Consider the following 25,926-nt stretch of genomic DNA (forward strand, 5'->3'; position numbering starts at 1 on the left):
TGAATTAAAAGTCTAATGAAGACCATTGTCGTAAAAACCCATCTGGTTCACTAATGCCATTCGGGGAAGGAAAACAGCAATCCTCGCCCAGTCTGGCCCGTTCCCCCATCACCCCTGTGTTCACTAACCTACATTAGCTCCTGGTCCAGAAACACCCTTGATTTTAAAATTCTCCCCCATGTTACTCTCAGTTTGGCCTCTCTGCAATCCCGATTTATTTTTTCCTCCATCATTGGCAGCTGTGGTTTCAGCTGCTTGTCCCACCCTTACGCCAACTCTCTCTCCTTGAAACCTATTCCCTTGACACTCCCCGAATATCTCTCTGCATGGCTCGGTGTTAGACTTTGTCACTTACACTCCTGGGAAGCTCCATGGGATACGTTTACCACGTTGCAGTTTCTGTACAAATGAGAGTTGTAATTGTTGTCATGAGATGACCGTGTCACCTCAGCAACTTTGTGGTTAAGGGGGATTCGCACTGCAGTTTCAGCACCAACACTAATCTGAGAGCGTGAACCAATATTAAAGCCTGAACTGACTGCACACACCACAGCAGAGTGAGGTTCCTCCTCCAGGCGATCGCGCTCTTCTTTGCTTCACGATAACGTTGGGTCCTAGCTACGGACTAGCACGTGATAACAGCACCATTGAAGCGAAGCAAGGTCACTTATCATAGATAGAAAGTATCATGGAATCAACAGTGCAGAAGGAGGCCATTCGGCCCATCGAGTCTACACCGGCCCTTACAAAGAGCACCCTACTGAAGCCCACGTATCTACCCTATCCCCGTCGACCACTAACCCCCAGTTAACATATTCTGGACACTAAGAGCAATTTAGCATGGCCAATCCACCGAACCCGCACATCGTTGGACTGTGGGAGGAAACCCACGCAGACACGGGAAGAACATGCAGATTCCGCACAGTGACCCAGCCAGGAATCGAACCTGGGACCCTGGAGCTGTGAAGCAACTCTGCTAACCACTATGCTACCGTGCTGCCCACTTCACACAGGTTATTTAGTGGTGGGCCAAATTCCCGGGGGTAAATGCTCTGCACAGTGGTCTGCATTGCATTACCTGAAATCATCACGTGGTCGGCTTGCGAAGATTCATAGAGTCATAGATGTTTGCAGCATGGAAACAGGCCCTTCGGCCCAGCTGGTCTATGCCGCCCAGTTCCTATCACTAAGCGAATCCCACTTGCCCTCATTTGGCCCATATCCCTCGATACCCACCCAGCCCACGTAACTGTCTAACCACCCTCCAAAGGACAAAACCGTACCCGCCTCTACCCCTGCCTCTGGCAGCCCGTTCCAGATGCTCACCACCCTCTGTGTGAAACAATTCTCCTCTGGTCTCTTTTGTATCTCTCCCCTCTCACCTTAAACCTATGCCTTCTAGTTCTAGACTCCTCTACCTTTGAGGAAAAGATGTTGATTATCTATCTTATCGATGCTCCTCATTATTCTATTGACCTCCACAAGATCACCCCGAAGCCTCCTACGCTCCAGGGAAAAAAGTCCCAGCCTATCCCAGTGCTCTGACTGTGAGATGTGGCAGGTCCGGGAGACTTCCAGCGTCCCGGATGGCTTCATCTGCAGAAAGTGCACCCAACTGGAGCTCCTCACAGACCGCATGGTTCGGTTGGAGCAGCAATTGGATGCACTTAGGAGCATGCAGGTGGCGGAAAGCGTCATAGATAGCAGTTATATAAATGTGGTCACACCCAAGGTGCAGGCAGAGAAATGGGTGACCACCAGAAAGGGCAGGCAGTCAGTGCAGGAATCCCCTGTGGTTGTCCCCCTCTCGAACAGGTATACCTCTTTGGATACTGTCGGGGGGGGGGGGGGGGGGGGGGGGGGGGATAGCCTATCAGGGGAAAACAGCAGCAGCCAGAGCAGTGGCACCACGGCTGGCTCTGATGTTCAGAAGGGAGGGTCAAAGCGCAGAAGAGCAATAGTAATAGGGGACTCTATAGTCAGGGGCACAGATAGGCGCTTCTGTGGACGTGAAAGAGACTCCAGGATGGTATGTTGCCTCCCTGGTGCCAGGGTCCAGGATGTCTCCGAACGGGTAGAGGGCATCCTGAAGGGGGAGGGCAAACAGGCAGAGGTCGTTGTACATATTGGTACTAACGACATAGGCAGGAAGGGGCATGAGGTCCTGCAGCAGGAGTTCAGGGAGCTAGGCAGAAAGTTAAAAGACAGGACCTCTAGGGTTGTAATCTCAGGATTACTCCCTGTGCCACGTGCCAGTGAGGCTAGAAATAGGAAGATAGAGCAGCTAAACACGTGGCTAAACAGCTGGTGTAGGAGGGAGGGTTTCCGTTATCTGGACCACTGGGAGCTCTTCCGGGGCAGGTGTGACCTATATAAGAAGGACGGGTTGCATCTAAACCGGAGAGGCATAAATATCGTGGCCGCGAGGTTTGCTAGTGTCACACGGGAGGGTTTAAACTAGTATGGCAGGGGGGTGGGCACGGGAGCAATAGGTCAGAAGGTGAGAGCATTGAGGGAAAACTAGGGAATAGGGACAGTGGGGCTCTGAGGCAGAGCAGACAGGGAGAAGTTGCTGAACACAGCGGGTCTGGTGGCCTGAAGTGCATATGTTTTAATGCAAAAAGTATTACGAGTAAGGCAGATGAACTTAGAGCTTGGATTAGTACTTGGAACTATGATGTTGTTGCCATTACAGAGACCTGGTTGAGGGAAGGGCAGGATTGTCAGCTAAACGTTCCAGGATTTAGATGTTTCAGGCGGGATAGAGGGTGATGTAAAAGGGGAGGCGGAGTTGCGCTACTGGTTCGGGAGAATATCACAGCTGTACTGCGGGAGGACACCTCAGAGGGCAGTGAGGCTATATGGGTAGAGATCAGGAATAAGAAGGGTGCAGTCACAATGTTGGGGGTTTACTACAGGCCTCCCAACAGCCAGCGGGAGATAGAGGAGCAGATAGGTAGACAGATTTTGGAAAAGAGTAAAAACAACAGGGTTGTGGTGATGGGAGACTTCAACTTCCCCAATATTGACTGGGACTCACTTAGTGCCAGGGGCTTAGACGGGGCGGAGTTTGTAAGGAGCATCTAGGAGGGCTTCTTAAAACAATATGTAGACAGTCCAACTAGGGAAGGGGCGGTACTGGACCTGGTATTGGGGAATGAGCCCGGCCAGGTGGTAGATGTTTCAGTAGGGGAGCATTTCGGTAACAGTGACCACAATTCAGTAAGTTTTAAAGTACTGGTGGACAAGGATAAGAGTGGTCCTACGATGAATGTGCTAAATTGGGGGAAGGCTAATTATAACAATATAAGGCGGGAACTGAAGAACATAGATTGGGGGCGGATGTTTGAGGGCAAATCAACATCTGACATGTGGGAGGCTTTCAAGTGTCAGTTGAAAGGAATTCAGGACCGGCATGTTCCTGTGAGGAAGAAGGATAAATATGCAATTTTCGGGAACCTTGGATAACGAGAGATATTGTAGGCCTCGTCAAAAAGAAAAAGGAGGCATTTATCAGGGCTAAAAGGCTGGGAACAGACGAAGCCTGCGTGGAATATAAGGAAAGTAGGAAGGAACTTAAGCAAGGTGTCAGGAGGGCTAGAAGGGGTCACGAAAAGTCATTGGCAAATAGGGTTAAGGAAAATCCCAAGGCTTTTTACACGTACATAAAAAGCAAGAGGGTAGCCAGGGAAAGGGTTGGCCCACTGAAGGATAGGCAAGGGAATCTATGTGTGGAGCCAGAGGAAATGGGCGAGGTACTAAATGAATACTTTGCATCAGTATTCACCAAAGAGAAGAAATTGGTAGATGTTGAGTCTGGAGAAGGGGGTGTAGATAGCCTGGGTCACATTGAGATCCAAAAAGACGAGGTGTTGGGTGTCTTAAAAAATATTAAGGTAGATATGTCCCCAGGGCCTGATGGGATCTACCCCAGAATACTGAAGGAGGCTGGAGAGGAAATTGCTGAGGTCTTGACAGAAATCTTTGGATCCTCACTGTCTTCAGGGGATGTCCCGGAGGACTGGAGAATAGCCAATGTTGTTCCTCTGTTTAAGAAGGGTAGCAAGGATAATCCAGGGAACTACAGGCCGGTGAGCCTTACTTCAGTGGTAGGGAAATTACTGGAGAGAATTCTTCGAGACAGGATCTACTCCCATTTGGAAGCAAATGGACGTATTAGTGAGAGGCAGCATGGTTTTGTGAAGGGGAGGTCGTGTCTCACTAACTTGATAGAGTTTTTCGAGGAGGTCACTAAGATGATTGATGCAGGTAGGGCAGTGGATGTTGTCTATATGGACTTCAGTAAGGCCTTTGACAAGGTCCCTCATGGTAGACTAGTACAAAAGGTGAAGTCACACGGGATCAGGGGTGAGCTGGCAAGGTGGATACAGAACTGGCTAGGTCATAGAAGGCAGAGAGTAGCAATGGAAAGATGCTTTTCTAATTGGAGGGCTGTGACCAGTGGTGTTCCACAGGGATCAGTGCTGGGACCTTTGCTCTTTGTAGTATATATAAATGATTTGGAGGAAAATGTAACTGGTCTGATTAGTAAGTTTGCAGACGACACAAAGGTTGGTGGAATTGCGGATAGCGATGAGGACTGTCAGAGGATACAGCAGGATTTAGATTGTTTGGAGACTTGGGCGGAGAGATGGCAGATGGAGTTTAATCCGGACAAATGTGAGGTAATGCATTTTGGAAGGTCTAATGCAGGTAGGGAATATACAGTGAATGGTAGAACCCTCAAGAGTATTGAAAGCCAAAGAGATCTAGGAGTACAGGTCCACAGGTCATTGAAAGGGGCAACACAGGTGGAGAAGGTAGTCAAGAAGGCATACGGCATGCTTGCCTTCATTGGCCGGGGCATTGAGTATAAGAATTGGCAAGTCATGTTGCAGCTGTATGGAACCTTAGTTAGGCCACACTTGGAGTATTGTGTTCAATTCTGGTCGCCACACTACCAGAAGGATGTGGAGGCTTTAGAGAGGGTGCAGAAGAGATTTACCAGAATGTTGCCTGGTATGGAGGGCATTAGCTATGAGGAGAGGTTGAATAAACTCGGTTTGTTCTCACTGGAACGAAGGAGGTTGAGGGGAGAACTGATCGAGGTCTACAAAATTATGAGGGGCATAGACAGAGTGGATAGTCAGAGGCTTTTCCCCAGGGTAGAGGGGTCAATTACTAGGGGGCATAGGTTTAAGGTGAGAGGGGCAAGGTTTAGAGTAGATGTACGAGGCAAGTTTTTTACGCAGAGGGTAGTGGGTGCCTGGAACTCGCTACCGGAGGAGGTGGTGGAAGCAGGGACGATAGTGACATTTAAGGGGCATCTTGACAAATACATGAATAGGATGGGAATAGAGGGATACGGACCCAGGAAGTGTAGAAGATTGTAGTTTAGTCGGGCAGCACGGGCTTGGAGGGCCGAAGGGCCTGTTCCTGTGCTGTACATTTCTTTCTTCTTTGTTCTATCCAGCCACTCCTTATAACTCAGACCATCAAGTCCCGGTACATCCTCGTAAATCTCTCCTGCACTCTTTCTAGTTTAACAATATCCTTCCTATAATAGGGCGAGCGGAACTGAACATCGTATTCCATGTATGGTCTTACCTATGTCCCGCACAACTTCAACAAGACGTCCCAACTACTGTATTCAGTATTCTGACCAATAAAACCTCGCACGCTGAATGCCTTCTTCACCACCCTGCCCACCTGTGACTCCACCTTCAAGAAGCCATGAACCTGTACCCCTCGATCTCTTTGTTCTGTAACTCTGCCCAACTCCCTCCCGTTAACTGAATAGGTCCTGCCCTGATTTGATCTACCAAAATGCATCACTCCATATTTATCCAAACCAAACTCTATCCACCACTCCCCGGCCCAATTGGTTAAAATCCTGTTTCACCCCTAAATATATCCTAAATATAAGAACAAACAAAGAACAGTACAGCACAGGAACAGGCCCTTCGGCCCTCCAAGCCTGTGCCGATCGTGTTGCCCGTCTAAACTAAAACCTTCTCCACTTGCGGGGTCCGTATCCCTCTATTCCCATCCCATTCATGTATCATCAAGATGCCTCTTAAACATCGCTATCGTAACTGCTTCCACCACCTCCCCTGGCAGCGAATTCCAGGCACTCACCGCCCTCTGGGGAAAAAAAAACTTCCCTCGCACATCTCCTCTAAACTTTGCCCCTTAAACTTATGTCCCCTAGTAATTGACTTGACTTTTCCACCTTAGGGGGGGGAAAAGCTTCTGACTATCCACTCTGTCTGTGCCACTCATCATTTTATAAACTTCTAACGGGTCGCCCCTCATGCTCTTGACAATTCAGTGAGAACAAACCCTATCCAACCTCTCCTCATAGCTAATACTCTCCACACCAGGCAACATCGTGGTGAACCTCTTCTGACCCTCTCCAAAGCCTCCACACCCTCCTGCTGTGTGGCGACCAGAATTGTGCGCAATATTTCAAGTGTGGCCTAGCTCAGGTTCTGTACCTTGAGAATTAGCAAATCAACCAGCGGACCTACTGCTTGAAGGATTATTGCTGAAGATGAGGCTGGACTCGGCTGTGATGCAATGGATTGTCCGGGCCCCCACACAAAGAATAACCCATTGCCTGAGGTGGCATGGTGGAGAGCGGCAATGACACTCATCGGCACATATCCCTGGGCTAGTTCAGTGAATTGGGTGGGGAGCGGTATCGGCACAAAGAATGTTGCAGATTCCATTTCCCCATTGAGGAAATGCTGCCCCCCACCCTGTGCCTCCCCGTACGCAGTAACTGGGGTAGTAGATTTTAATTTCCAGAGAAGGTGAAAGCCATGTCCTCACCAGCAGCAAGAGATGGCAAACATCCCTTCTGTCATGATCGCTGTGCTCACTGACCTACTTTCGCTGCCAGCTAAGCAACGCCTCAGTCTTTAAATTGTCATTTTTTTTTTCAATTCTCAGAGAATTGCTGGAGAGCCCCGAAATGGGGTTTGCGGCAGGCACGGTAACCGGCCTGCACTTTGAGGTCAGATTCCTCCTCCCCCCCCCCAACCTTTGACCAGCTGTCCTAATATCTCCTGATGTGCCTCCGTATCAGACTTAGTTTGTTAACGCTTCTGTGAAGTCCCTGGAGGTACTTTACTACATCTAAAGGAAGTATAAAAGTTTATGCTGTTGCCTCACACCAGTGTGGTTGATTTCTAACTGGTGCCTGATGTGGCCTAGCAAGCCTCTTGGCCGAATCAAATTGCTTGCCGTGGTTAAAGGAGGTGTTCCAATAGCACATTATCAAGGCAACTAATAATGAACTGTAAATGTCAGCCTGGGCAGTGATGCCCACATCTATTGAATGAATGGTCAAATATTGACGCGGGATATTTATTTGATGAAGGACAGGGAGTTCTCCTGGATTCCTGGCCAACATTCCACCCTCAGCCAATATCTCCAAAAACAAATCGACTGGCCATTAAATATATAAAAGCAAGCTCTTTCTTTCTGTATGTCTCATTGTTTAAGTCAACTGCAGCCATCCCTCCCTTTCTAATTAAAAAGGGGGTTATGTTTCCCTCAGAGAAGAGAACTGTGCTCTCTCCAGCATTCTTCCATTTTATACTTTAAAGTGCTGACGGGAGACGACCTGTGAGCAGAACTCCTCCTGTGTCGGCCTGTAAGCGAAGCAGAGGATGGTTGGTAGTTCTCCTATTTTCTAGTGTGGCACAGCAACAGGAGGTGATGAAGAGACGCTGTTGCGCAGGTGTTTTGGGGCAAACTTTCCCATTAAACACACCTGTATCAGAACTGTTGAGAACAGAAAAGTCAACAGTTGTCGGACTTCGAATCAAGGGTTGCTCACCTGAAACATCACCTTGAGCCAAAAGCATACAGGTGGTTAGAAGCGATGAGCTATGTCAGTCTCAGACATGGGGAACAATCAAGAAGTACTTCACATATTCTCCTCATCCCTCTGGTCTACTGTTTCATTGCCTTTCTCTTTCTCACTTTGCAGCTCACCTGACTATGGGATGTGCAGGTGTTCTCTCTTGTGGCTATGGCAATGCAGTATCCACTTAGTGAAAGCCATCTATTAGAATAACAGGTCCCAAAGTTGGCCAGTTTCTCTGCCCACGTTAATAAGATCCATTTGCATGGTAGTAATGGGTGGCACGGCAGCACAGTGGTTAGCACTGTTGCTTCACACCGCCAGGGCCCCAGGTTCGATTCCCGACTTGGGTCACTGTCTGTGCGGAGTCTGCACATTCTCCCCCCGTGTCTGCGTGGGTTTCCTCCGGGTGCTCTGGTTTCCTCCCACAAGTCCCGAAAGACGTGCTGTTAGGTGAACTGGACATTCTGAATTCTCCCTCAGTGTACCTGAACAGGTGCCGGAGTGTGGCGACTAGGGGAGTTTCTTCATTGCAGTGTTAATGTAAGCCTACTTGTGACAATAATAAAGATTAAAATTGAGATTAGTGATGAGTAGGTCGGTGTAGGAAAGTCTTGTGGATCAGATTGTGGTCTGATGACAAAGACTGCCGCCAAGCACAGGAGAGATTATTGGCCCATTGCATGGGCCTGTTTTAAGCTTCTGACAGCGGAGCAGACTAAATTTGGCCAGCTGCTGACGAGGTCAGGTGTGAGGTCCAATCCCAGGACACTCCAGGAGTTCAGGATCAGCCACTGAAATTAAGTCTGCATGTGTGCATTCGCAAGAGGAAATGTTCAGGACTTTTGCAGACAGTGAAAGTCTTTTTATTTCTTATCTCACTTAGATTTCATATTAGTGCTTTCCAAATGTTTAATTATCAACCCTATGGGCAGCACGGTAGCACAAGTGGATAGCACTGTGGCTTCACAGCACCAGGGTCCCAGGTTCAATTCCCAGCTTGGGTTACTGTCTGTGCGGAGTCTGCACATCCTCCCCGTGTCTGCGTGGGTTTCCTCCGGGTGCTCCGGTTTCCTCCCACAGTCCAAAGATGTGCAGGTCAGGTGGATTAGCCATGATAAATTGCCCTTAGTGACCAAAAAAGGTTAGAAGAGGTTATTGGGTTATGGGGATAGGGTGGAAGTGAGGGCTTAAGTGGGTCGGCGCAGACTCGAGGGACCTAATGGCCTCCTTCTACACTGTAGGGGCTGGTTTAGCTCACTGGGCTAAATCGCTGGCTTTGAAAGCTGACCAAGGCAGGCCAGCAGCACGGTTCAATTCCCGTACCAGCCTCCCCGAACAGGCGCCGGAATGTGGCGACTAGGGGCTTTTCACAGTAACTTCATTGAAGCCTACTTGTGACAATAAGCGATTTTCATTTCATTGTATGTTCTATGGTTTCTTCAAGTTTGCACACTTGGGGTTTGTCAACAAAAGGATGATGTTTAATGCAGCTGGGTTCTTTTAAGGACCCACTGTTTAAAGTGAAGCAATGCTGAAAAGGCCCCATGCTTTGCCTTGAGCTGTGTTTTTGACTGCCCATGTATCCTGTGTATTCCAGGCAGGGGAGTCAGGCTATACTACATTGGGGGAGAGGTCTTTGCCGAATGCCTGAGCGACAGCGCCATCTTTGTTCAGAGTCCGAACTGCAACCAGCGCTATGGGTGGCACCCTGCGACCGTTTGCAAGATCCCGCCAGGTAACTGCGATGGAGTGGATTTCCCATATGCTGCCATCTGTCAAACGGGGGAAGGAAACTTGTGGGTCGATGGTGGAAGCAGGGGAGAGGAGCGCTTCTGATCATTCTGCTTCCCTGCTGTTTATTCATAAATATTCTTGCATAGAAATATGACTGGACAGATAATTCTAGACCTCACTGAGTCTCGCTGCGTTTGGCAGTGGTACAATCGAGTGGGGTGCAATCCCTTGTGACACACGAGTTGCTCTATTCTTTGAGAAGGGGCAGAGACTATGGGAGCTGATCCAGGGCTACACGTTCCTGAGTGCTGAGGTAATAATTGGCGCAAATGTAAGTCAAAGACACAATCCATCTCTTAATTTGTGATGGGATTGGTTTTGTAATCCACTTACAACCCTTGTGGGGCTTCTGATGCCCTCCTTAACGGAACTGTTGCAAACTACTGAACAAATGTTAGATTTAAAGGCAAGTGCTATGACGGCTCATATTATTGAATAACAGATTCCCAACAGTGGGTTGCAGGCTGGATTCAGGTGGTTTAGAAGTGGAATAACAGTTACCCAGGAGTGAGCTGCAGGCTAGAATTTAATCAAGGGGTTTAGATGCTTTTTTACTGGAATAACATTTACACAAGAGTGAGCTACAGGTTGGCACTTAATCAAGAGGTTTAGATGGTTTGAATAGGCAAACGCAAGTACTTGGCAGGGAGCTGCAAGCTGGAATCAGGGCGGTGGGGTTGAGATTTTGTTGGAGGAGAATGGCATTTTTTTGGCAGGTGCTGTGCATTCTGATCTGCAGTGAGTTTACCCTCTCCCTTAACAGGCTGCAACCTCAAGATCTTTAACAACCAGGAGTTCGCAGCCCTGCTGGCTCAGTCAGTGAACCAGGGGTTTGAAGCGGTGTACCAGCTGACCAGGATGTGCACCATCCGAATGAGCTTTGTGAAAGGCTGGGGAGCAGAGTACAGGTATTGTTTGCAATCTTCAATGCCAAATGCCTCTCGGCCTTTTTAATAGTGCACAGCCCTGGCAGTGAGGGGACCCGGGGCCTCAGACGCTCACGGCCATGTTGTTGGTTTGTACATCTTGCAATCCTCCGAGCAGGAGTCTACCGCGGTGCTCGGTCCGGAGAGCAGGTGGGGTGATTGCTCCCCGGGGCTCTCTGCCAGTCGCATGCCGATGGAGTCCAGGGGTGTCTTTACTCTGTGCGTGTTGGGCCACTATTATGCAGTGGGGGTGGGCCTCGCGCTTTGCGTCTTTCTAAAGCTGCAGTATTATTGAATGGTTGTGTTAGTGCCACAGGCGCACCCATGGGGCAAGTTTCACACAGATGGTGGCAATCCTTAAATACACTTTGCTGCTTTTGCTACTGGAAGCGGACGGAGGGATCCAATTTAAAAGAAATGAAAGAGCAGCAATATAAAATGGCTGTACATTATATTTCCGAAACTGCCTGGATCAACACAACCGGAGGCTAAACCTTTGGCAGCCGTGACTTCAACTCCCTGGGCCGTGCACTCTGAGATCCCCTCCTCAACACTTTCCACCTCTTAGTTCCTTTTAAGATGCTTCTTAAAACCCAGCACCTTGAAAGAACTTTTGATCACCAGTACTAATATCTCCATAAGCGGCTTTGATGATCGGGCACGGGTGTGACGTGCCCTGAAATGTTTTTTCTGCGTTGAAGTCGCTGTGCAAATGCAGGTTGTTGTTGTAATATATTGTGCAAAATATTGGCCGAAAGGAACAGATGGAGATAAAACTGTGTTGTGTCTGTGCAAACACAATGAGGTCCATCCCCTCAAACCGCATCTCCCCCCCCCCCATTGTCAGATGTTGAGTTCATCAGCCTTTTAAAAAAATAATTCTAGTCTTTAGGGGAGGGGACACACACACACATGTCTGCTACATTACACTGTGTAAATTTGCACAGTAATGTTTCCAAATTAGCTTGGTAATTCAAGATATATTTCCTTTTGCACATTTTGTGTACAGCAGACAGGAGGGACGCAGCAGCTCTGATTAGCAACTCCCTCCCACCCTCCAAATCCACCAGATGTTGGGAGACTTGGCTGCTTCTCCCAGCATTCAAATAACAGCCAAACTCCAAAGTGTTGGCTCCCATCCAGCTAGATAATCACAACCAGATGCTAAATGTGCACAGAAACACACACACACACACAGAAACACACACACAGAAACACACACACACAGAAACACACACACAGAAACACACACACACACACAGAAACACACACACACACAGAAACACGCACACAGAAACACACACACACACACACACACAGACACACACACACACACAGAAACACACACACACACAGAAACACACACACACACACACAGAAACACACACACACACGCACAGAAACACACACACACACACACACACACACACACACACACAAAACACACACACACACAGAATTACATAGAATTTACAGTGCAGAAGGAGGCCATTCGGCACATCGAGACTGCACTGGCTCTTGGAAAGAGCACCCCACCCAAGGTCAACACCTCCACCCGATCCCCATAACCCAGTAACCCCACCCAACACTAAGGGTAATTTTGGACACTAAGGGCAATTTATCATGGTCAATCCACCTAACCTGCACATCTTTGGACTGTGGGAGGAAACCGGAGCACCCGGAGGAAACCCACGCACACACTGGGAGGATGTGCAGACTCCGCACAGACAGTGATCCAAGCCGGAATTGAACCTGGGACCCTGGAGCTGTGAAGCAATTGTGCTATCCACAATGCTACCGTGTTGCCCCCAGAAACACACAAACGCACAGAAACACACACATAGGAACACACACACAGAAAAACACACACACACACAGAAACACACACATACAGAAACACACACACAGAAACACAGAAAAAACACACACACACACACACACACACTGAAACACACACACACAGAAATACACAAACACACACACAGAAACAGACAAACACACACAGACGGAAACATACACACACACTGAAACACACACACACAGAAATAGACAAACACACACACAGAAACACACAAACACACACAGATGGAAACATACACACACACGGAAACACACACACACACAGAAACACACACACACAGAAACACACACACACAGAAACACACACACACACAGAAACACACACACACAGAAATACACAAACACACACACAGAAACACACACAGACGGAAACATACACACACACAGAAACATGCACACACACAGAAACACACACACACACCGAAACACACACACACACCGAAACACACACACACACCGAAACACACACACAGAGAAACACACACACACAGAAAAACACACACACACAGAAAAACACACACACACAGAAAAACACACACACAGAAAAACACACACAGAGAAACACACACACAGAGAAACACACACACAGAGAAACACACACACAGAGAAACACACACACAGAGAAACACACACACAGAGAAACACACACACAGAAACACACACACACAGAAACACACACACACAGAAACACACACACAAACACAGAAAAACACACACACACAAACACAGAAAAACACACACACAGAAACAAACTACACACAGAAAAAAACACGCATACACAGAACAAAACACGTGCATGCACATACACACAGAAACACACACACAAATCAATGCTGTCCTCCAGCCTCTGCTGAACGTTTGTGAGGACTGAAAAGGTGAAGGTGGGGAGGGGATGGGGTGGTGGACGGTTCCACACGGAATGCATTGTGATCAAGTTGGGGGGGGGGGGGGGGGGGAAGAGAGAGAAACGATTGTTAATTATTCAGAAAGTAGGCAAATAACTCCTCAGCGTTAATCCTGCAGCAACTTCACGCACCAAGTGAAAAGAAGTTTGTTCCAGTTCTCCCTACCATTCCAAGGAAACTCTGATATTCTCTGTACTGGATTTTTTAAAAATTGTCTATTAAACATCCAAATCAATCTCACCAGCAAGATCATGGTTTAAAATGTAACTTTAGCAATCTCTTTAAAAACAAAATTGAGCTCCCCCAGCTGTATTCTGTTGCCTGCACCATCACAGAAACTTAGAGAATAAGAGGAGACCACTTGGCCCTTCGAGCCTGCTTCCCTATTAATTATGATCATGGATGATCTCGTTGACCTGTTCTAGCTTTCCTCCTATCTCCTTTGATCCCTTTAGCCCCAAGAGCTATATCTGACCCCTTCTTGAAAACAGTGTTTTGGCCTCAACTGCTTTTCGTGGTAGAGAATTCCACAGGCTCCCCACTCTCTAGGTGAAGACATTTCTCCTCATCTCAGTCCGAAATGATTTACCCCGTATCTTCAGACTGTGACCTCTGGTTCTGGACTCCCCACCATCGGGAACATCCTTCCTGCATCTAACCTGTCCGGCCCTGTTAGTTTGATAGGTTTCTATTAATTCTCCCCCCACCCTCATTCTTCTGCACTCCAGTAAATATAATTCTAACTGACTCGATCTCTCCTCGTACGTCAGTCCTGCCATGCCAGGAATCAGTCAGCTAACCTTCGCTGCACCCCCTCTATATCAAGAACATTCTTCCTACTTTTCACTGTACCTCGGTACAAGTGGCAATAAACAAATCCAATCCAATCCAATCCAACTATTCCAGGGTCTCACCAAGGCCCTGTTTAATTGCAGCAAGACATCCCTGCTCTCACTATGAAGGCCAACGTAACATTTGCCGCCTTCACTGCCTGCTGCACCTGCACGCTTACTGTCAGGGACTGGTGTACGAGTTCCAGGATGTTAAAGGACACCATCTTCAGTGTGCTACCCAGCATCAAAGCATCTCGATCATCAGGTGGGAGGGGCAAGGGAGGGCTCGGTGAAGAACATCTGAATGAAGAGCAAGAGTAGGCCACTCGACTCATCGAGCCTTGTCCGCCATTCAGTTCGATCATGGCTGATCTGATTTGGAACCTCAACCCCATATCCCTGTCTTTCACTCACTTGTTAATCAAGAATCTATCTGGCTTTGCCGTAAAAGTATTCAAAGACTCTGCTTCCATCAAACTCATGATTTGAGAAAAGAATTCTCCTCATCTCTGTCTTACTTGAGCAACCCCTTGTTTTTAAACAGTGACCCCGAGTTCTAGATTCACCCACAAGAGGAAACATTCCTCCTCACATCCACCCTGTAAATTCCCCTCAGGATCTTAAAAGGTTTCGATCAAGCCCCCCTCTTGTTCTTCTAAACTCCAGTGAACACAAACGTAACCTGTCCAACCTTTCCTCAGAAGACGACTTGCCCATTCCAGGTATTAGTTCAGTAAACATTCACTGAACTGTTTCTGATGCATTTACATCCTTCCTTAAGGCCGGGACGGTAGCACAGTGGTTAGCGCTGTTGCCTCACAGCGCCAGGGTCCCAGGTTCGATTCCCGGCTTGGGTCACTGTCTGTGCGGAGTCTGCACTTTCTCCCCGTGTCTGCGTGGGTTTCCTCCGGGTGCTCCGGTTTCCTCCCACAAGTCCCGAAAGACGTGCTGTTAGGTAATTTGGACATTCTGAATTCTCCCTCAGTGTACCCGAACAGGCGCCGGAATGTGGCAACTAGGGGATTTTCACAGTAACTTCATTGCAGTGTAAGCCTACTTGTGACACTAAGAAAAGATTATAAGGAGGGCAGTACTGTACACAGTACTCCAGATATGGTCTCACCAGTACCCTATACAACTGAAACATAAATACTTTTATAATCACCCCCACAAGAAACAATAACATTCTATTAGTTTTCCTAATTACCTACGGAGTAGATGGGCACCCTTTCAGATGAACAAATGCGAGGGGCCGTATTTGTAATTTGTGCCCTCGCTGACTTTTACCTGCAGGTGGAGATGCCTGGAATATAAACCTTGACTGTCTATATGAAAACATAGATGATTGGCATTGTAGGAATCTCGCAACTCCGAGAGTGGATGTTAAAGTGGAGTTCATGTTGTGTCTGCCTTAACTGAAAAAAGGACATACTATTTCTCACGGAGATTACCTTTCATTGAATTTACAGTGCCGAAGGAGGCCATTCAGCCCACCGAGTCTGCACCGGCTCTTGGAAAGAGCACCCTACCCAAGCCCACACATCTACCCTATCCCCATAACCCAGTAACCCCACCCAACACTAAGGGCAATTTTTGGACACTAAGGGCAATTTAGCATTGCCAATCCACCTAACCTGCACATCTTTGGACTGTGGGAGGAAACCGGAGCACCCGGAGGAAACCCACGCGCACACTGGGAGAACGTGCAGACTCCGCACAGACAATGACCCAAGCCGGGAATCGAACCTGGGACCCTGGAGCTGTGAAGCAATTGTGCTAACCACTATGCTAACGTGCTGCCCTCTATTTAAGTACAAAAATGGATCAACTAAGAAACACAGCTAGACCTGTCCTGGAGTCATCAACTGCCCAGGCTGGCTAGACTGATAATCTCCCTAATTTTGATAAATCTTCAGATATCTTCTTTCCATTAGGCTAAATTTCATCTCTCCTGGCTGATTGTAGTACAGAAACTTAGTTCGGTGACCATAATTTATTTGTGATCTTCATATGCAGACCTCAATGTTTGGTTTCTTCAAAAGTGCCTGTACCCCTTGTTGTTTGTGGTTGGTTCAAAGTTAAGTGGGCTTTAATGCATAGGGTGGAATTTAATGTACTCCCCCCAAGGTGGTTTGGAGATGATGGGTGCATTTAAAAGGGATGGTGGGGGGAGGGGGGCCTGCTGCCTGCCTGTCTCTGCCTCGATTAAGTTCACGGTAGAAAGGCTCATTGACGGCCTTCCTGTCGAATATCAATTGAGGCCCTTCAGTGGCCAATTAATTAGCTTAAGGGCCTCATCCCGCCACTTCTGGTCTCGCCAGACTGGGAGCTCGAAAAACACCGCCCAGTGCCTGATCGAGGGGCCTAGCATTGAGAAGGTGGGGGGGGTGCGCTGGTAGACAGCCCCTTGTCCTCGCTGCCAACCTCTGCCTCAGCGACCCCCTCCTCGACACCCTGATCCTGTCATTACTCGCCTGTGGTTTGGGTCCCTGGAGAGGGTGCATTACTGGCGGTAGCCACTGTGCCCATCTGAGCATCACACAGCTGTCAACCTCTGATTGGCCGGTACCCCTCAAGGGTGAGCTTTCTGCCCTCGGGTTCCTTGATCTTGGAGAAGTCCTAACGCTGCCCAGTTAAGTGCCTGATTGGTACAACAGGGTAGGGCTTCTTGAAAGGAGGCAACATGGAGCGTCTCATCGACTCTCCAGCCAATGAGCGATGGACCTCTGTCGTCACCATTAAATTCTGCCCATGGTGTGTTATTTGCTATTATAAGTCAATGGTACCGTATCTTACGACCATGCCAGGCATGATTTCATAACTAACCAAGGCTTTGCACCTTTTTGACTTCACGGATAATGCCTGATAACATTCCTCAATGTTCATGTCTTTCCATTTACAGTTGGTGGTTTAACAATCATCAATGCTTTTTTTTATTGTTTAAAACATTTTTCCTTCAGTTTGCATTTAGAAAGAAAAAAGATTCCCATTTAAATACTGCCTTTCATGCCTCACAATAATTCAAACCACTTTAACGTCGGCGAAGTACTTTTGAAGTGCAGTCACTGTTGGAATGCAGGCAACGTGGCAGCCAATTTGCGTACAGCAAGCCCCCGCAAACCCTAATGTGAACATGACCAGACCATCGGGATAGTTCTGAGATGCAGTGCGTCGATAAACGCACCGCTTCTTTGGTCGGGACAGAATGTACTTTCGAGAATGGGAGGGAAGGAGCTCTCCATATCTTCTCTAATGAACTTCCTTTTATCTCCGTAGGCGCCAGACAGTGACCAGCACCCCCTGCTGGATTGAGCTTCACCTGAATGGACCTCTGCAGTGGCTGGACAAAGTCCTCACCCAGATGGGATCTCCAGCCATTCGGTGTTCAAGCATGTCATAGAAGAAGCGGTGTTATCTCAGGGGAGACACCTGTCAAATGTTACTGGCCTAGCGTAGCTGTTAATTTATAGAAAGGTAAATCAACAACAACTGGCCCATTCTGCAGTGACACCAGGTACCATCATTGCCACTTCCCCCCCCATCCCATGATAACTAAGCACTTTCTGTGGCAATGCTGTTCGGAAATATTTACAAGGGGAATCGCAAAATGATGACGTCTCAAGAAAAACACAGTTTTCAATTTTTTTTTAACTGGAGAAAAAGACAATATGTTTCGCCATGCTACCAGATGGCAAATTTGTCAGCGGTCGTTTTGTGCCAACTGCAGGTCTGGCCATTTTGACTCCTTAGTGTCCTGTCCCTACGACTAGACTGAATAGTACTTTTGCCTAGAGACAAATTGATCTAGCTGTCTCTGGTTTTTATTTCTTAACGTCCTCGTGGAACTTTTGATGGTTACGCCTGGGAAGAAGGTCGGTTCCTGCCTGCAATTGCCATGGTAACTTGAGCCATGTTACACTCGGAGAGAAACGTTCTATTCGGGTCTCGTTCTGGCAGAACCCGGTGGTTTTGAACCCACCCATGATGGTTCTGTGAGCCCAATCGCTGCAAAGCAGCAACTGCTGGGGGACTGGAGAATGGAGCTACCCCTTCCCAGGACGACATCTCATCATCAACGTACTGGAAGCTTGTGATTTCTTCTGCTTTTCTACTTGTAGTACAAAAGTTTGACTTGTATACTAACTTTCCTCTTTTCTAGTCCGAGTTGATACAGATTTTGAGCACTTGATTACAGTAGTTGGCAGCTGTTATTTCTGAACAATCTGATCTATGCTGATAACTTTTTCATTGGATTCAATGAAGCTGTGGGATGTTTATTTTAGTTAAAGGCGCTATGTACATGCAAGTTGTAGAGGTGTGCAGAGCAACCAATGTTTATTGATTAAGCATGACTCTTGTTAACTGCATCCCCAACCCCACAACACCAGCTTTGGTGCTGTCCAGTGCACTTGCATAACATGTTTTTATGTCTGTAAAAACCAAAAGGCTATCTAATAGTTGTGTTCAGAAGGCACATTCAGACCAGCAAGTTCCAAGAATAGTGTGGTGTAGACTGATCTCAGCGTGGTGCTTGTGGCACAGTAGTTGATTTAACTGTCCCTGGGATGTGGGGGGGAACAAATTATCCAGGATTCTCCCTGCTCCGATTCGGTGTTTGTGAAGACTGGGCGGGTTGCACGGTATAAGGTAAAGATGGAGCAGGGTTCTAACAGCTGGACTGCACAGTTACACCCTCACACACTCCTTCGCTAGGCTCCCACACCATGGGCAACTGGAAAACAGCTAGTAACTTGGAACTGTACACCCACAACAGTCTGTGTGGGAAAGGGGGTAAGAAATTAGGGGAATATAAATGCAGCATTTGTTTTTCAAACCTGGTGTCCTCACTTCATGCCTTTGCAGTAAATCATTTTTATTTTTCTTCAAGTTTTTTCTGAAGGGGTCCAATTAAAACTTGTAACTCAAGCTGTGTTTCCATTGCTGGGCTGAGTGAGACTTTGGCTGAACCGGAATAATTACCCGGCGTATTCAATTAAACATGCATTTAGAACAGTAAAGCATTGCTTTTGGCTAATACCGAATTCACAAGCATTGTCATCCATGCTTTGGTGTTTTTAAGTGGAAGCCAGTTTGGTGTAAGTAATAATTGCAGTTCCTGGATTTAAAATCGGGGATTAGGAATGCATGTTTCTACATTGCACACATTATTGTACGTAACCCTCTGAAGTGGGGTATAGAAGCTTTGGCTTCACTTTTTTATCAGCATATCATGGGACAATGCCTGGGGATAGAAATAGGAAGACAATGGGAGGTGGCACGGTGGTCAGCACTGTTGCCTCACGGCACTGAGGACCCGGGTTCGATCCCGGTCCCGGGTCACTGTCCATGTGGAGTTTGCACATTCTCCCCGTGTCTGCGTGGGTCTCACCCCAACAACCCAAAGATGTGCTGGGTAGGTGGATTGTTCACACTAAACTGCCCCTTAAGTAGAAAAAAAATGAATTGGGTACTTACTATTTCTTTTTGAAAATACATTTAAAGACGATGTTATATTGCCCTGCTCTATCCCAGTTTTCCATGAATCTCTTGTATTTTACCCACGTGTTAATTCCTCTTGCATTAGATAATGAATATGAGGGACCTATTTCCCCATCACAACTACGTTCTATTATGTTGTGTGTGTGTGTGTAAGGATCACTGGATTCTAATCCAGAGAGCAAACGCTAATTGATATTTGCTCTACTTTAGCTCTGGGGAATGGTAGTGACCCAGACCCATATGACCCAGCTGAGATAAATTAAAAACACAGGTCAGGGATTAACCCACATGGGTGTCTTTACTTCCTAGACCATCAGCACTAGTTGGTGTAAAACTATTCACATCAACCAAGAGAGTGAAACTGTAGGGAAATGTATTGTAATAGTTTGCTGTTTAAAGCTGAACCCTTGTAATTTCCCCCTTCCAGTCACTCCCTTTGAAATTCTCTTCCCTCTCCTTAAAAGCTTTCTAACTTCTTTCAATGTTCACTTCTTCTGTTTATAATGTTCTCAGAGATGTTTTTATGCAATTATTATTGTGTGCACTTCCATGTAAATTTACCTTTATGTTTGGGGATTTAGAGGGAGTTAGTGTGTTGGGTGGGAAATGTTCACATTGAACAACCAATGCTGTTCGTTTTCCAGATCCTAATCTGCGCTTGTCTCCCTGTTGCATCGCAGTATGTATGCTTGCATGTCTCAAGTCCGTTCAGTGGAGCCTGGTCTCCAGTCGCTTTGGACCTCCTTGCCACTGGACCATGGCTTTGTTCCGTCAAGCTTGTGTGGTAGCTGGTGTGAAACTGCCCCATGTTAAACAAACTCTCACACTGGCATCTTCCACCCCTTAAAATGAAGTTCGGGATCTGGAACAACCGGACCCTCATGGACAACCCCAACAGCAACAGAGCGGAAACAGCGTAACGGTATTGTTGCCCAGGCACGCAGACTTTGCAGCATTGACACGCTGCCCTAAGCGAGCCTCGGCCGGCAGGGGAAGGCCAACTCGAGGAACAAGGCGGTGGTTACACTTTCTTCTGGAAAGGTAAATAAGAAGATTGCTGCCTCCATGGTGTTGGCTCTGAGATTAGATTGCCCCTACGGGATAAATGAACACCTCCTGATCCTTCGGCTCGCCCTCACCCAGAACCAGTGCACTGCAACACTGGAAGCTACAGTCAAGTTCAAAGAGGAATTTTACTCCAGCCTCGAACAAACCATGGCCTGAATCCCAATGGGTGATGAGCTGATCCTCCTTGGTGACTTCAACGGCAGAGTTGAAAAGGACACAGACCCCTAGGAGGTGTAATCGGCAGAATGAGGGTAGGAAAATCTAACACTAATTGTATCCTGCACCTACAAAATGCCTAGAACACAGCCTTGCCATAACACCTTGTTCCGTCAGAGATGAGTACAAGACCTCATGGCAACACACCACCTCCTCGACTACATCATTCTCCAAGTGAAGGACCGCAAGGATGGTATCACCTGTGTCAGGGAACAGAACCGACCCTTGTACATGGCCTTCCTTTACTTCCCAAAGCCTGTCCACTATCCACAAGTCGGGAGTGTGATACTCTCCACTTGCCTGAATGAGTGCATATCCAACAACATTCAAGGAGCTTGACACCATCCAGGATAAAGCAGCCCGCATGATTGACACCCCTTCCGCAAACATTCGGACAGTGGCAGCAGTGTACACCATCAACAAGATGCGTTGTAAGAACTCGCCAAGGCTCCTCAGACAGCACCTTCCACCCCAAAAACCGGTACCATCTAGAAGGACAAGGACAGCAGGTACCTGGGAACATCACCACCCGGACGTTTCCCTCCAACCCCTCACCATTCTGACGTGGGAATATATCGCTGTTCCTTCACTGTCACTGCAACAAAATCCTGGAACTCCCTCCCGAACTGTGTGTATCTGCACCACGTAGACTGCAGCGGTTGAAGAATGCAGCTCACCATCACTTTCGAGCAATTGGGGATGGACAATAAATGCTGGCTGAGCCAGCGACTCCCACATCCCGTAAAAGCTTTTTTTTAAAAACCATTATGAAAAGCAGATTAATTGGTCATTCACAACTTTGCTGTTTATATGACTGCTACATGCAGAATAACAGAAGTGCAATGTGACTAGACAAACACAGCAAAAAAGTAATGATGTTTGACAGATTATGGAAGGTGTGTAAATAAAAATCACACCAGTTCAGCTTTTAACTTCTGTTGGGTTGTTCTTTGAGGAAGGTCACAGCAGCCATAAAACAGACTCTTATGCTGGTAAAACAGGCTTTTCAGGCATCTTGGCATTTCCCTTCCCAGGATCCCACTTGAATCAGATGAGGCAAGGAGCTTGGTGTTCTCTCCTAAGGAGACGTTCACACCACTTTCAGGAAAACTCTAGTTAGCATGGAGGTTGATCGGAGACCTGAAGCCACACACGAGCCGCCTGGAGTTAGCGTACAGGGGATGCCTCGGACTAACTCTTCCATTTTTCTTGACATCTCTGTAGGAAAAACAGCTGGCCTCAATTCTACGCCTCTCCAAAAACCCACTCTACTATGCCTGTCACAAACAGTGCCATGTGTTTTTTTCTTTGAACAGATGTTAACAATTATTCTTTGCGGAGGAAAATTCCAGGCCTGATTAAATAAGGTTTAAAGAGAAAATTGTAATAACTGACCTTTTAGTATATATGCTTTTTTTAAAAAACTCTTTTCATTCTACCCTATAACAGTTCATGCTTTTATTTTTTTTAAATTACATGCAAGAAAGATTAGAAAAGCTGCTCAGGATTTCCTAAGATCAGGAGTTCCTAGGATCAATATCATAGTAGCTGCCGCCTAGAAGCTGTAGAGCTGGAAAATGGTCCTTGAGAAAATGCCACTGGAAAGCAACACATTGAACGAGAAGAGATGATTTGTCCTATTAACACTTCTCCTCCCACAATAAATACCTGATCTTTAATGTCAGTCCCTTGACTATTTTATGAATTCACATTGTCGTACTACCATTCCAAAATACAGTAAATACTTATGTTAGGCAGCATCTAGGGAGAGAGAAAGTGTAAACATTTCTGGTTGATGACCTTTCACCAGAACACCCAAAAGGTCACTGACCTAAAACAATGACTTTCCCCTCTCCACAGATATTACGTGAGCCATTTTCAACATTCTCAGTTTCTACAATATAGAAAATTTGTCATGTACATCACATACTGATAGAAGGTTGTAGCTGCAGGCACAACTATCACTCAATGGGAGCTTCATAAGATTCAGGCATCCATAATTATACCTATTGCAGCATTGATGCAGTGTTGACAGAAATCCTCAAAGACTCCCTTGTTACTGAGATTCACACAGGTATATTTTCTGTATAAGAACCGAACACATCCTACTTATCAGCAACAGGAAACTAATATGATCCACTATTACACCTGAGTCTTGGGACTGCTCTTTCCTGCTTTCCACAGGGAAATCCTAGATTCACCTGCCAGGTGCAGTCAGAGATTTGGGAAACCACTAAGAAGATGTTGTTCCTGGTGTAAAGTATGAATGACAGTACAGATTTAGGACTTTTGATTCCTAGTATTTGCAGTACTTTTTAAAGATCGGAATCTGTAACTCTTGTGCCTGTCCCCTCCACATCAAGTGTAAATTAAGAGAGACAGAAACTTCCAACAGAATTGGACCAGTTTGTAAATATATACAATTGATCGTGGAATCTTAATGTCCATACATTGTTAAGACCTTTAACACTAGCAAAAGGCAAGCACCCCAACAAGCACTTTTGTACACTGCAAATTCTCAATGTGGAAAGTAGATTATAGTCCCAGTCTGGTTGCACAAACATGCAATTCCCAAATGGCTGAGTGCTAAATTATCTACCTTGGGCACTCCCAAGGTATATCGAACCCAAACTATCATCTCGTGTGGAGGAAGCTGCTGCTCTTCATCAAACAAACTGCAGTGAAGGAACACCGGGTAAACTTGGATAGAGCATGCATCTCAGAAGTTGGCTGTAGTAATATTGGAAAAGTATTCTCCCCCAATCTCTGTGGAGGCCATCTAACTATATTTGTAATAGTTTGTTTTACTAGTTTGGGAGCTTTTGCTCTAATTAAAAGGGAATAATATTGTGCAAGGTGGATTAAAGCACTGTATTGAAGAGGTTCTTATAGTATTAATGTTTAAACAGAGACCAACTCCAATGGGTCTACTTTTGGACTTGGCCTACCCCAGCATGTTTTGTGGTGCAGTGCATCATGGCATGAAGCACCCTCCACAACAGCATCTGTGATGCTTACAGCAGTGGAAGTGATAATTCATGGAATCAAAAAAATCTGTCCCATGCCGTGTGAATTTTTCTATTTAATGTGATTATACAAACATTTTTTACAAAAAATTGGCCTGCAAATTGAAGGCAATTGAAAACCGATGTCTACCTTTATTGTTTGTGATCTACTCCGCCATGGTTCCAGTTAGATTGACTACCCTGTGACCCATGTAGCATTTTATCAATTTCTGTAGAGGTACCTTGTGAATCTCTCCAAGTAGCATTAAGCTATTTAGTTCCAGCAGATAATGCTGCATTACTTTCCCATTTTTCAAAAAAAAAAAAAAAAAGGTGCTTTCTTGTACATTGTTGCTGTTTTCTACTTTAAAGTGTTCGGAAATGGCCAAAAATTATTTTCCGTTTATGTAAATGTTATTAAAATTCATTTCATCATGTTACCAACAGTAATTGGAGTCATTTTGTTAGAACAGCCATTCATGTGTTTAGGAAAACCACTGCCTTCTAGGGCAGATAACAACTACACATTTCTTACACCCAAATTAATCTTCTGACACAAAGCTATAATTCCATGGGTGTCAACAGCACTGGATGCCTTCCACCAGTCTTCATGTGTAAGCTTAGAATGCTGACCCCATGTAACTTAACTGTGCCTTTGTTCAATATTTGAACCGGGGGGGGAGGGGCTGCTGGTTTGTGGAGTGGAATGTGGGTATATTTCATGTACCTAGCTCAGACAACTAACCAGAATTAAGTTTGGAACTTATTTGTCTGCATGGCTACATATGGAGGTTTGCAGTAGAGAAAGTGGAGGGCAAGTGCTACTCATCACAGTCCTGTGCCATCAGGAAAGAAATGAACAAGGAAACCATTGAGTTATGTACAGAGCTACCGTATGCACCCTTACATCATTACATACATGGACACCACAATGGTAGACCACGCTTTTAAAAGCTATACCACAAGTTTGTGACTAACTTCATTTGCTGAACAATGAAATAAAACCATTTATACAGAAATCTCCAAATGTAGTATATTGTCAGCATTAATGATGGGTTAATTGGTCAGTGCTGTAACATGAACAAGAGAAAATGACATGGAGGCAGAAAACATAGAACATACAGCACAGAACAGGCCCTTCGGCCCACGATATTGTGCCGAACCTTTGTCCTAGATTAATCATAGATTATCATTGAATTTACAGTGCAGAAGGAGGCCATTCGGCCCTTTGAGTCTGCACCGGCTCCTGGAAAGAGCACCCTACCCAAACTCAACACCTTTGGACATTAAGGGCAATTTATCATTGGCCAATTCACCTAACCTGCACATCTTTGGACTGTGGGAGGAAACCCACGCAGACACGGGGAGGACGTGCAGACTCCGCACAGACAGTGACCCAAGCCGGAATCGAACCTGGGACCTGTTCCTTTTGATAGATCAGCTCCTCACCTACCCGCCATCCTTAAGAATCCTCTCCCACCTCCCTCAAATACACAGGCAGGTATTCAAGTCGTCTTATCGCATACTGATTTGTATAAAATTCCTTTTCTGAGTTAACCACAGTATTAAAATATTATGCAGACCAATTTTATGTGAACAAAGACTGGCATTTATGTGGAGCCTTTTTACATCTCAAACATCCGAAGGCAGTCACTCGTATAGACGGGGAGCCCAAGGGGAGATCTAATCACAAAGATGGGGGTTTTAGATTTGTGCCAATGCAGGTCAACAAGGGCAATGGGCAAGTAGAACAGCAGTCAATAGAGGAAATCCAAACCAAGTCTGATCTGGTTTCAGCTTGTCCACACTCTGGAGCAGGAACCCTGTCTGATTCTTTTCCCTCCTTTGCTAGGGGACAATCTTTCATATTTAAAAAAACTCAAGTCAGGAACCGCAAGCAAGGATATATTAAAAAAACGTAATTTTTACACCATACACTAAAAA

The 25,926-nt window shown here is 46.4% G+C and overlaps 1 protein-coding gene across 1 annotated transcript in view; it reads left to right on the forward strand.

The window, feature by feature from the left end:
* Positions 1–24,422, forward strand: part of smad3b (SMAD family member 3b) — a 63,435-nt gene extending 39,013 nt beyond the window's left edge. The window contains exons 6-8 of the mRNA XM_072470439.1: positions 9,474–9,611; positions 10,434–10,578; positions 17,471–24,422. Coding sequence (XP_072326540.1) covers positions 9,474–9,611; positions 10,434–10,578; positions 17,471–17,594 — 407 coding nt within the window. The 3' untranslated portion in view covers positions 17,595–24,422. The remainder of the gene's footprint in view (positions 1–9,473; positions 9,612–10,433; positions 10,579–17,470) is intronic.
* The last annotated feature ends 1,504 nt before the right edge of the window (positions 24,423–25,926 follow it).

This window comes from Scyliorhinus torazame, chromosome 12 (assembly GCF_047496885.1).
Source record: "Scyliorhinus torazame isolate Kashiwa2021f chromosome 12, sScyTor2.1, whole genome shotgun sequence".
In the NCBI taxonomy this organism is placed as follows: Eukaryota; Metazoa; Chordata; class Chondrichthyes; order Carcharhiniformes; family Scyliorhinidae; genus Scyliorhinus; species Scyliorhinus torazame.